General features: G+C 33.8%; 1 protein-coding gene across 1 annotated transcript in view; it reads left to right on the forward strand.

Annotated features, from left to right (window-relative positions):
- LOC133200991 (E3 ubiquitin-protein transferase MAEA-like) overlaps positions 1-13,615 on the forward strand; it is a 199,305-nt gene that overhangs the window by 141,708 nt on the left and 43,982 nt on the right. The window contains exon 6 of the mRNA XM_061336798.1: positions 13,196-13,304. Coding sequence (XP_061192782.1) covers positions 13,196-13,304 — 109 coding nt within the window. The remainder of the gene's footprint in view (positions 1-13,195; positions 13,305-13,615) is intronic.

The raw sequence follows: 13,615 nt of genomic DNA on the forward strand, positions 1-13,615 counted from the left end.
GAGAAGTTTCTGCAATTCATCGATATCCAGTATTTGATTGACAGGTAGAGCACGTGGATTCCGTGTGTGATGCATTGAACTTGTACCTAAATTGCACCGATTCTATTTCGTTTCGATTACTAAAAACTGGAGGTGAACTATGATTTCTTAAAAAAAAAAAAATAAGAGAGATACATTATATGTATATGAGAAAAAAAAAGAACAGAAGGATGAACCTGAAAGTAAAATCAAAATCTCTCTCTCTCTCTCTCTCTCGTATCTTAACATTATAAAATATGGAATTCAAAATAATTTTTAATTATTACGAAAAAAGTGAATAGTATATATATGTAGGTCACTGTGACCTACTTTTGCAATTTTATGCTTATAATTTTTAAAAATATTTTAGGTATTAATTGGCTTAGAATCATCAAACTTAGTTGATGCATCTTGGGTCCTCAGAGAATGACAAGTGATAAGTAGATTTTGTAAAAATACTGTTCCCAAGTATTGGTCAAAGCGCCCCCTGATTCTGGTCAAAGAGCCCCCTGCATTAGGTCAAAGGGCCCCCTACTATGATTGCACAGGAAATTGATGTAAAAATACCATCCCCAAGTATTGGTCAAAGCGCCCCCTGATTCTGGTCAAGGCGCCCAACAACCTGTTTTTAAGGGGAAAAGACGAAACGAAATCTTTTTTTCACACGAAACTTTTTTTTCATTATTTATTTATCAATAATTTTTTCATTATTTAAATATCGATAATTTCTGTTCTGTATTAGAATAAAACAAACAAACAAAAGTCAACCATAATTTGGATACATTTCTGAGAGATATTCGAGTATATTATATTGTGCAATAATTGGGCTTCATAATTGGATTTTGAAGTTCAGAATGTCATCTTTGGGTTTTTTTCTTTATTTTTCCTTCAAAATTATGGCTCTTATTGAGAAGGCCTCCACGTGGCAAGAGCTGGACAATGGTATCGATATCAATTTTTTTTAGGGGGTAAGGGAATATTACGGTAGCTCGCAGGTTTACTGTCTGTCTGAAAACATATACTGAAAATTTGTCAGCTAAATCCATTGGTTTCAAATTTTTCTTTCTGAAATTTTTTTGAGATTCGTCTGTGTGGTTATACTGTAATCGTATTTCAAATGAACTAATGTTGATGAGGACAGGTGATGCTACTTCAATGAAATATATATATAGTAAAATGCGCCTTTTATGTCGGTATATGCATTTCAAAACCATGCTCATAGTATTAAAATGAAGCAGACGAATTTTATTTTACCCAACACAATGAATGTGAAGTAAATTTAGATCGATCTATTAAAAAAAATTAATATGTGTTCTAGCTCAATTTCTTGCAAAAAAACTTTAAAATTTACAATTTTCCAACAAACGTTTTATATTTTCATCAGGACATTATATTACGGTAGTGCTACATCATTATTTTTGTACGCCTGCGTGACAAGAAAAAAAATATGAATAAACAACAACTCATTCAAAATAAAGTGCGTAATCTGTAAATTCAATTTTTATTTATTGATGATAATGTTCATATAAAAGTTGCCATAGTTTGCTCTTAATACATGCAAACTCAAGCAATACGGACAAATTAGAATAAATCTTCATGTATATAACAAGTTTCTATTTATTGTTATGTATAAAAAATATACCAGATTTTAAACTGTAAATGTTACAATTAATTTAAAGTATATACATGTATGAAGCTCAACTTATATTATTAAAGGTAGCATTTTGAACATACTATACACTTATACTTCATGGAATGAAAAGACTTTGTCTATCACTGAATTAACAGAATTCAACTTTCCCTTCAAAACGTTGGCATCTTTAAAGCGCCAATTTTAGATGGGTTTTCTGTGAACCATGTGATGCCAAAGTAGAACTTCGCCCCTATGTCAGAATTTTTGAAGTTACCAGATCATCAAAGCTTCCTATATTTTTGTCCTTACTTAATAGTTTTTCGTTGTTCATGATCACATAATAAATAGAGAATACTGACTCGCTGAGTGATTATTGATCCATCCTTAATTTTTAATTAATATGTAAATGAATATTTTTACAGACCATACTAGCTTTGATGAATGTTTCATTTTATACTGCATACTGCTGATGATATTTTTGCTTGTTTGTAGTTTGATATTGTTAAATGATACCGGCAAACATTCTCATTTCTTTGGAAATGTTTTCTATAAGATTATTCTAACTTAATATTAATCTATTTAAAAAAAGAAATAAACAGCATAAATAAGTAAAGGGACCAAATTTAGGGGGCTTTTTGCAAATGAACATTCAATAAAAATATCTAAGGGGCGCTTTGATCAAAATAAGGGTCAATAAAGGGGTAATAATTTTTTTTGGGGGGGGGGGGGTTTGACTATTGCTTAGTGATGGTTTCGAAATGGAATTTTTCTATAAAATTATATTAGGGGGCACTTTTACCAAAATCAGGGGGTGCTTTGACCAGTAATTGGGGGCAGTTTTGTAACATCACTTTCATAGTTGCCAACTCACCCGATTTCGTCGGGTTACACCTGATTTTCCGACCCTTAACCCATTTATTTTTTATGACACAGCGGGTCATACTTTTCACCTGATTTTTGCCGAACAACCCGAAAATCTCCCGATTTCCGGATTTGGTTCATAAATTAGGTTGCACTTTAAACTTCCAGTTACAATCCAAGCTTGGATCTACGTAAACAATGCCGATGGCTATGTTCAGTAGGCTGTGTACCAGTAAATTATCAGTGCAGGTGTAAACAATTAACTGGGAGTTGTTTTGACAAATCAAAGTTTGAAGTCAATTTAAAATGGCTTCCGATAGAACTAGATCGTTATCAGGGCCAGCAGGAACAAACTGAACCAAGAAAAAGAGAAACTATATTTATGTACATATCAAGGAATCTTTGAAAACAACCTTCATTAGATACTGTAAAAGTGGTTATTTACACTGGTTGTTAAGTACGCGTTTGTGACCATCAAACATTACGCGTGGGTGTAATATACGCGGTCGCACGAGTGACTGAGAAAAATTTACGCGGCCATCGTTTACTAACATCGATTTGTTCCCCTTTGAAAAGGTCAAGTAGTTAACACGCATGAATAAGAAAAAAAAAATAGAAATAATTACAAACAAACTCAACAAAAAGAATTTATACTGTTGGATTACTAAATATAACGGCGATCTGCACAGTCAAAAGCGGTGAAGTGTGAACAACTGGTGTACACTTTATTGTAATTATTTACGCAAGCTCAAACTTCAAAGTGGGATTTACTTACCTGTATCTGCGCGGCGAGTGTTGGCAATTAATTCAATAGGTATGTATTTAGTGACTCTGAGTTTGTGCAACATTTTGGACTAATTATTTGAAATTAAGAGGTACATACAAAGGAAATGAAAATGAGTATCGATGTTTTTAAGCTTTAATTGCGTGACGTTGCTTTAAAATATTTAATATGAAGATGCATTTTTCATTGCACAATTAAAAAAAAAGAACAGTTACGTTTTCATAACTGTTTGTGATGTATTTATTTACTCACGTGCGTTCAATACCACGATTAATATATGACTGGTTCGACCAGTCTAACAGTACAAGTCGTGGTCTAGAATGATTCCAGAAGTGTGAAATTTTGTGACCATACGCGCGGGGGTATTTTACGCGGTTCTAAGCTTATCGCGTAAGTAGTGTAAAGAGCAAGAGCCACGAACCATCAAAAATGGCCCTGTGTCAAAAATTAACGGGTTTTTGTCAATTGATAGTGAAGACCTTTAGCTTTGCTTTGCCGTTTTTCTTTTTTCGATATCGATTATAGTTTTTGAAAAAGAGAGTTTGAAGTATGGTGGTGTTTTAAAAGAAAAATGCTAGTAGAACGTCATTTTCTGTAACGTAACGTCGTAGGGCGGAAAAATTTCCTTGATCGATTTTGCATGTATGAATATGTGACTTTGAATTAAAACTAGTATTAATAATATAATAAACATCATAATTAATTTAAGACGATTAAAAGCATTTGGAACTTGATTTAACTTGCCGTCTTTATGGTAACCTCGTGTTTAACTGATTGAATTATATAGATACATGAAGTAAAAACTAGAGGTACTGTGAGCACTGAGCTCACAAAATGATACCCCGCCTATCATATATTTATAATGGCAAAGTCCATGTTTTGCTATGGGAAACCCGAAATATGTGTCTGATCAAAAGTGAAATAGGAGGTGCACAATGTAAAAAGATTCTGTGAAAGTATCATTAAATCTTTAATTTATTCAGGCGTATAAGAGGAGTTGCGGATAAGAGATGGGTACCCTAAATATTATTTAAAGAATGGCAGTGTCTATGTTTTGCTATTGGAAACCTGAAATATGTGTCCGATCAAAAAGTGAAATAGGAGGTGCACAATGGCACTATCTACAAAGATTCTGCGAAAGTACCATTAAATTTTATTGAGTGGTATAGGAGGAGTTGCGGATAAGAGATGTGTACCCCAAAGCGTAATGGACGGACGCACAGACGGATGGAAAGGACACCCCCATCACTATATACCCCAACTTTTCAAGCGGGAGTATAATAATCTGTGTGACTGTCTTGGAATATTTTCATTCTACCTGGTCCCTATGATAATATTAAAAAAGGAACATTCTATTTATATCCATTCAACACATTTTTGAGCGATGCTTCGCTCCTAGTGAAGTATTGTTTATAGATCATCATAAACAAGTATTGTGTATAGATCATCATAAACAATATACGACATGCTTCAAATGCCGATAGTCTGACCAACTAAGTTTTCCGGATTTTTCCCTACAGGCCAGCAGATATTAAGCTGATCTTTGGCATGTGCGTCCAGGCACGTAGTATCGTTTTTCAAAGTTGGGAAGTGGGCAGTCGGGAAAAAAAATAATTGACAACATACCTGAAATGATCTTGAAACGAATGTTTCTGAACTGAAGAGCTAATTCTATAACTACAGTGTAGGTAAAAGTTTAATTGCAAAAAGTTTTGTTTAAATTGAAAGAGACTTTCAATGCAAAATTCTTAGATCCTGATATTGCGAGTATTTTAACGTATAAAAGATCGAAATTATTTGGACAAGAGGAAGAAGGAAAAAGTTGGAAGGACTTGTTTCTAATCCATTTATTCATTTGTAACAATAATTTGAACGTTGTTTTCGATACAGAAACAGGGAAAATTTTAGATTAATTGGAAAGGGATTTCGCAATTTATCGGAATGGTTTAATTAGTAAACAGAACTCATCAAAACATTCTAGCCCTAAATGTAAGTTTCTTTGGAGTAATATGGAAAACAGTAGAGTACACTTCAAAAAATATTCTTTAGAAAAATAAATTTGTTAAAAAATCACTCGTCACTGTCCATTATTATATATTTAACAGTATTTGCTGGAACCCCCCACTCCCCATTTTTTTGCAAAATGTTCGAATTTTTTTCTCCAAATACCTTAATATCTGCAGGGATTTTGTAAAGGTAGAGTCTGCGAAAATTCTATGATTATTTTCCATGTAAATGTATCAAAAGATTAAGCATGAGGAATTTTTCGTTATTATCACACGTAACCATTGTGTAAAATCCACACTTTCGTTATTATCACACGTAACCATTGTGTAAAATCCACACTTTCGTTATTATCACACGTAACCATTGTGTAAAATCCACACTTTCGATTTCATTTGCACATTATGGTTTTTATGGTTTATAAAAAGAGTAGAGCTACACTGATATTGCTGATATGTGGGTCACTATCATAATTGAAATACATGTACAGGTGTTCATTTATCCTTGTTTTATTGTCTCACAATCAGCACAAGATTGATTTTAATCAACAAAAGCTTGCTTAAAATATTTTACTCGGAGAAGCAATAAGAGTTGTCCGTACATATTTTTTTCAATTTTCTTTATGATTTTTTTTTCGTGAAAAGAGGCGCTGCCAAACCAGTCCCCACCCCCCTTCTCACTGAGGAAAAAATAAGAGGAGTAGGAAAGTCTTTAACAATTTTCAATTTCTAGATTGATTTCTATTCATTAACAATAAAGAAAGTTAAATTCAAGACAACCTAAGAGAATAAAATAAAAATAACTACATTAGATGAAAATTTTGTTGCCATCAGTTTGTAACACCCCCCCCCCCCCCCCCTCTTTTTTTCAATCTCAACTGGAAGTCTTGGATCTACCATTCTACATATCATGATACTAATAGTTTATACTGAGGGAGGAGGTACATGTACAAGTGTACTAACCAGAATAAGCTGACAATAGATTTAAAAAAAAGAGTAAAAATTATTATCCAAAAAAAAAAAATCTACTTCGTTGGGTTTAAAAAAATCTAGCTATAAACAACTTACGGTCATACGCTTTAAAGAACATATTCCCGTTTAATTGATTTGTTTTTTAAAACACATTCTAAGATCTCGATCTCTCTCTCCATGTGTTTTCACATCGCTGAATTCTTAGATAAAACCGTATACTAATAGAGTTGCAATGAAGAGATGATGACGGATAAAAACTTCGGGTAAATTATATGTATTGTACTTATTTATTTAATTTATGTTTTGTCTAAATAGATCTATAATCACTACCCTTTCACTGACCGACGATCTGAAGCATAACTATACTAATAATTAAATTGTGTTAGTTACAATGAAATATTTGGAGCACAGTACAAAAAATGCATAAACATTTTATACTGATGTCTAAGATATACGACATGCATTTAATGCAATTTTACTCACTGGGGGTATATTTGAATTATGTTTCACAAAGGATGACAAGATCGGGTATATGTTTTATGTACATATGCATCAATAGCCTCACTTCGATTTTAATAAATACAGACATATTAAAAATATACCGATATATTCTTTTGTTTTTGATCACGGGCGCGGGATCGTCATGTGCAAGTGTTTTAACGAAACCCGATATCGGTGCTCACACAACTGTATACTATAACTATACATTAGTTTGTATCAGCATGTATAAGCCATCGATATAACTGAATTTTGTAAATTCGTTGAGATGATACTTCTGCATGTATATAAAAAAGTTGCGGAAATGAGATGATTATCTTAATGCGTATTTTTTTCATTCCTTTTTTTCATTTTTTTTTAATTTTCACTTTGGACAGCAACCCAGATCATTATTATTTCGCTTGTTTTAAAAGGTATAGCGTGATATCTTTGCTACACTCTCTATTAATTTGTTTACAATTTAAGTCATGCCTGATAACACTATTAACAACAGTATTTTGAATTATTTCAGGGAGGGGAGGGGGAGGGGTAGTAAAGAAAGACACCGTGGCGGGAATTTCTGATAACTTATAATTTGATGGTATCATCCAGTTGGGTTTACATGTAATTAAATCATATACATGTAAATACATGTAGGGGCACTATCTAGAGCGTTTTAAAAAAGCTTTTCAGCAACATCACAAATAATTTACAGCCTTTATGACGTCACAACTGACGTATTACTAGTAACGTCATACATAATGACCTAGTCATAGTAAAAACCACAAAGTTTTTCCAGACTTTTATTTCAGAAAATGTATGTAGTTGACTATTTTTCACATTTAGCGTTTTAAATAAACAATTTACTGATTTTCTAGCATATTTTGTGAAATTTATATTTTTTTTATTATTACATGAATTGAATGTAAACGATTGATCTACAAATTAAGGATTATTTGATCCATCAAAATTTAAATATAAAATCAAATTTCATATTGGCCACAGCCACGAACAACAACGATATTAAACATAAAGATTTGTATCGGTAATATCTATATCTATGGGAAGTATAAAAGTTGTTCTTGACTGTGGCCACATCTAACTTTGGGAAAATCTGTCGAAAAAACGGCATTTTTTAACGTTTTTATGAAACCGTCGCATTTTCCAACCGTCGCACGTGTTTAATGGCGCATTATATAACGATATAAGTTATGTATGGAAAAGAAGAATGTTGTCCTCTAATATTTAACGTATAGTACTCTTCTTGAACCGAAACTTTATTTTTGTGAAAAACACAGGGCCAAATATGATGGTTCGTGGCTTTAGCTCTTTCCCCCACGCGTAAATAACCACTTTTACAGTAAAATAAAGTGATCGAAGATAGTGTAGGCCTAACTGTTCGTTAATATATATTGCACTTGTTAATTAAATTAATTAAGAGAGGGGAAAAATAACTTCAAAACCAAAATTGGAATACTTTCAAATTTAGCACAAACTGAAAAGGCTTTCTTTAAAAAAAAATGTGCACTTAATTCAGGTCAATACTGAATAATGAAACCTTCAATGCTCTTTTTTAACATGTAAATTTAATGAATTATATATATTAATTTTTTGTCATTATAAGTTAAAAGCCTTTTTTATGCCCCGCCATGAATATGACCGGGGGATATAGTGTTTGTCATGTCCGTCTTCCGTCCTTCCGTCCTTCTGTCCTTCCGTCCTTCCGTCCTTCCGTCTGTCCTTCCGTCACACTTTGCGTTTAGCTCTGTTCAAAGCTCAGTTTCAAAGAAACTATCCAAGATATTTTTATCAAACTTCATATGCTGATAGATATTGATGAGGGCTATGCAACTGCATCAACATTTTTTGACCTTGACCTTTCCTTTGACCTTGACCTCACTTTTCTTAAATTAGTGTTTAGCTCAGTTTTAAAGATACCATTCAAGATAGTGTAATCAAACTTCATATGTTGATACATACTGATGTAAGCTATTCAATTGCATCAACATTTTTTTGACCTTGACCTTTATTTTGACCTTGACCTCACTTTTCTTAAATTAATGTTTAGCTCTGTTTTAATGAAACCATTCAAGATATTTTTAACAAACTTCATATGCTGATACATACTGATGAGAGCTATTCAACTGCATCAATATTTTTTACCTTGACCTTTCCTTTGACCTTGACCTCACTTTTCTTAAATAAGTTTTTAGCTCAGTTTTAAAGATACCATTCAAGATAGTGTTATCAAACTTCATATGCTGATACATACTGATGAGAGCTATTCAACTGCATCAACATTTTTTGACCTTGACCTTTCCTTTGACCTTGACCTCACTTTTCTTAAATTAGTGTCAAACTTCATATGCTGATACATACTGATGAGAGCTATTCAACTGCATCAATATTTTTTGACCTTGACCTTTCCTTTGACCTTGACCTCACTTTTCTTAAATTAGTGTTTAGCTCAGTTTTAAAGAAACCATTCATAATATTTTCATCAAACTTCATATGCTAATACATACTGATGTAACCTTTTCAACTGCATCAACATTTTTTGACCTTGACCTTTCCTTTGACCTTGACCTCACTTTTCTTAAATTAGTGTCAAACTTCATATGCTGATACATACTGATGAGAGCTTTTCAACTGCATCAATATTTTTTGACCTTGACCTTTCCTTTGACCTTGACCTCACTTTTCTTAAATTAGTGTTTAGCACAGTTTTAAAGAAACCATTCATAATATTTTCATCAAACTTCATATGCTAATACATACTGATGTAACCTTTTCAACTACATCAACATTTTTTGATCTTGACCTTTCCTTTGATCTTGACCTCACTTTTCTTAAATTAGTTTCTGAATCAAACGTCATATGCTGATACATACTGATGTAAGCTATTCAACTGCAGCAATATTTTTTGACCTTTACCTTTCCTTTGACCTTGACCTCACTTTTCTCAATTTGTGTTAAAATGTTGCATTACTAATATACCCTTGGCGGGGCATTCATGTCCTATGGACATATTTCTAGTTTAATAAAAATTCTCAATACACAAATACTTATATATATATAATTTAATCATGGTTAATATGTCTTGAATGTTGTTACGCATTATGACCAGATTTTTTACTTTCCAAATCTGGACACATGTTGGAGGTTGGCAAGTATGATTACTTTACTGTAAAATTTTGTTAGGGGCGCTTTGACCAAAATCAGGGGGCACTTTGTCCGCCATTTGGGGGTGGTTTTGTAACATCATTTTACTGTCAAGTTTCTTTAGGGGGCGCTTTGACCAAATTCATGGGGCGCTTTGACCAAAATCAGGGGACTCTTTGACCAAAATCATGGGGCGCTTTGACTGGGATGGCTTTGTTAGGGGGCGTTTTGACTGGAATTCGCTAAGTTCTTGAAAATGGTGTTCAATAACAAACGGATATTTTTTGATAAAAGCTCAGTAGTTGATACAGAAGAAACAGAATTACAATTTCTGATCTCAAAAGTGTTATTAACTGCATTCACATTCTCAAAATACCTAAAAGAAAACTTGGAAGAATCTGCTACAAGCATCTGCCATCTTTACAACACCATGTTTCCTCAAAATATCAATGAGATTCAAGCCCTTTGTTATGGGTATTCCCCATACTATATTTGGCATTAAATGATATAAATAGGTGGTGACAGTATTTGTCTCCTCATTCTCATTGATTTTTTTGGTCATGTGACAAGTTTTTTAGCCAATCACCGTTTCTTTTACAATGGAAATCAGAACAAATCTACGTCTTCAAGTATACAAGCATGGCGGTCGATATCATATACACAGGTCTTCAAGAATACAGCACGGTTATCTGTAGATGTAAATATACGTCTCTGAGAATAAGAGCAGCTAAAATTAGGATGCAAATATGTGTCTCTGGCAGTGATTAGTTAATTAATACTGATCAAAATGTTCCAAGGTATATTCTTACTGATTACATTTACATGGGATCAAATGGTAATGTAATAAACAATGACCTATCCTGCCAAATTGTGATATCGTATTCTTGCCATGAGATTTAGTAGCTATGTCAGAAATCACAAAAGGAAATTATTGAAAAAGTAACTGAATGTGAAGTTCAAAAATATTGTGCATGGATATCAACATTTTTACCAGAATCTGATCTTGCTCCTAAAACTATTGAATCATCCATTCAGAAAGTTTTTAGCGATTTAAAAAATAAAGTGCCCTGCCACACCATGATACGCCCGTCAAATATTGTTCAATTATCATAAACAGTTTAGAGTGCAAGAAAATCATGTCAACCTTGATACCAGTACAAGGATATCCATGATTTTTTTCCATTCCTTATAATATTTGTTCATACATCTCCTGTGGTGTAGGCATTAATTATAACAAATATTACATTATAGATCCTCACCTGTTTGAGTTAGAGCTTGACAAATACCCATCTGCAGCCCCCCCCCCTTCCCCCCCCCCCCCCCCTATATTTGTGAGACATGATGCTCTAGTTGATATTTTCAAAAAATATTAAAATATCATATTAAGCAGTATCAATTTAGTACTAACAACTTAATCTATACCAAATTGATTTTAAAAGTATAAAGGCTGGCCATCAAATATGCTATAAACTGACCAGCAGTTCTTCTCTCTAATTCCCAAAGGATACAGATAAGAGCTGCTTGATCTGGGTGAATTCAAAAACAAGAGGCCCGTGGACCACATCGCTCACCTGAGCACATTGGCTAGGCAACAGCACAAATCAATTCAGTACTGAAAAGATTACTGATTACTGGGGGGGGGGGGGGGGACTTGAATTTTAAACTACCTGATGATGCTTCCATGTCAATATGAGTAAACATAGCTTTTCTGTTCTTGAGAAGAAACATTTTTTCTATATGTTCTTATGTAAAACTTTCGATCCCCATTGGGCTCCACCCTACCACCGGGGGTCATCAATTGAACAAAATTGAATTTACACTACCTAAGGTTGCTTCCATATCAAAATGACTTTTCAGTTCTTAAGAGGAAGATATTTTCTTATGTTCTTATGTTAAATTTTAGATCCCCTATAGTGGCGCGACCCTATCCCCGGGGGTTATCATTTTAACAAACTTGAATCTACACTACCTGAGGATGCTTCCATATTAAAGACTAACCATGGCTTTGCAGTTTTTCTTCAGAAGAAATTTTCCTATATATATCTATTTAAGACTTTGATCCTCCATTGTGGCCCCGCCCTACCCCCAGGGGTCATGATTTGAACAAACTTGAATCTTCACTACCTGAGGATGCTTCTTTATAAATATGACTCTTCATGGCTTTGCTGTTCTTGAGAAGAAGAGTTTTAAAGATTTTTCCTAAATATTTCTATGTAAAACTTTCATCCTTCATTGTGGCCCCGTCCTACCCCGGAGGGTCATGATTTGAACAAACTTGAATCTACACTACCTTAGGATGCTTCCAAATAAATATGACTCCTCATGGCTTTCCTGTTCTTGAGAAGAAGATTTTTCCTTTATATTACTAAGTAAAACTTTGATCCTCCATTGTGACCCCGCCCTACCCCCGGAAGTCATGATTTGGACGAACTTGAATCTACACTACCTGAGGATGCTTCCGCATGAGTTTCATCTTTTCTGGCCCTGTGGTTCTTGAGAAGAAGATTTTGAAAAGATGCTATTAATTTTTCACTTATTCTGTATTCTCTCCCCTTGAAAGAGGGCATGGCCCTTCATTTGAAGAAACTTGAATCCCCTTCACCCAAGGATACTTTGTGGCAAGTTTGGTTGAAATTGGCCCAGTGGTTCTTATATAGTAATGAAATGAAATTTGGTATACAGACTTATCATAAGAATATCTAGCTCAAGTTTTCTTCTGAATGTGATCGAGCACTTTCAGAAAGAGTTACGTCCCTTGGACTTAAAAAAATTCCAAATATTAATGGGGGGGGGGGGGGAGCATAAGTGTTTCACAAACATCTTGTTTTATCAAGAAATGAACCTTTGAGGTAACATTGCAAAGCATTAGAATTTCTATATACAAACCAGAAAAATTAATAAACGTATACACTTAAACAAGTGATCGGGGTTTCTGGATTTAAGGAGGGACTCAATTGATTATCTAGTGAAAATGCATTGATTTTTTTGAAAATCTTCTTCTTTGCTACTGGGTATTTAGCAAAAAAACAAGTGGATGATTATGAAAAGCATGGGTGCTTTTTCCAAAACTGTTATATTCCTGGTCTGTGGGTTGGGTGTTCTGGTGTTAGGATGGGACTCTGTTGATCATAAAGTGTAGCATGATCTCTTATCATCTCTTAAACATTGTGTCCACATAATGTTGAACATTATGTGCAACAGAGCAGAAAAAACCTGCAAAGTGACATTCAAGTGATTGTAAAGGCTCATAGGCCTCTTATAGTTTGACAATTTTAACTTTTCCAGGCATGCCAGGCGATATTTTGTTAATCTTGTGGATCAGCAACTATCAGATGTTCAAAGAGTTATGGGACTTTTGGCATACCCTGCTAATACCATCCTTCAACCATACAAAGTGAGTATCTATGAAGTATTCAGCTCTGAATTCACTCAAGGTTATTTCTGTGTACTGTACAGCAGGTTAAAATCAGATTAAATTAAATTAGAAATGATTGGGATTTGTTCACTTTGCAGCAAATTGCAGCCGTTTGAATTCGCAGAAAGGAAAAAAAATTACACTTTTTTTCAGCCCTTGCGTATTGTGTCAATTCTGAGCCTGATTAAATGTTAAAAATGAAAAATCTGACTGATCCCAATTTACACTTTGAGATAAAGGAGTATTCTACTTAAGTATACAGTACACCTCACGAGTAACACCGGCCAGGG

This window comes from Saccostrea echinata, unplaced genomic scaffold (genome assembly GCF_033153115.1).
Source record: "Saccostrea echinata isolate AGI-Se365-2 ecotype Australia unplaced genomic scaffold, CSIRO_AGI_Sech_v1 ptg000042l, whole genome shotgun sequence".
In the NCBI taxonomy this organism is placed as follows: Eukaryota; Metazoa; Mollusca; class Bivalvia; order Ostreida; family Ostreidae; genus Saccostrea; species Saccostrea echinata.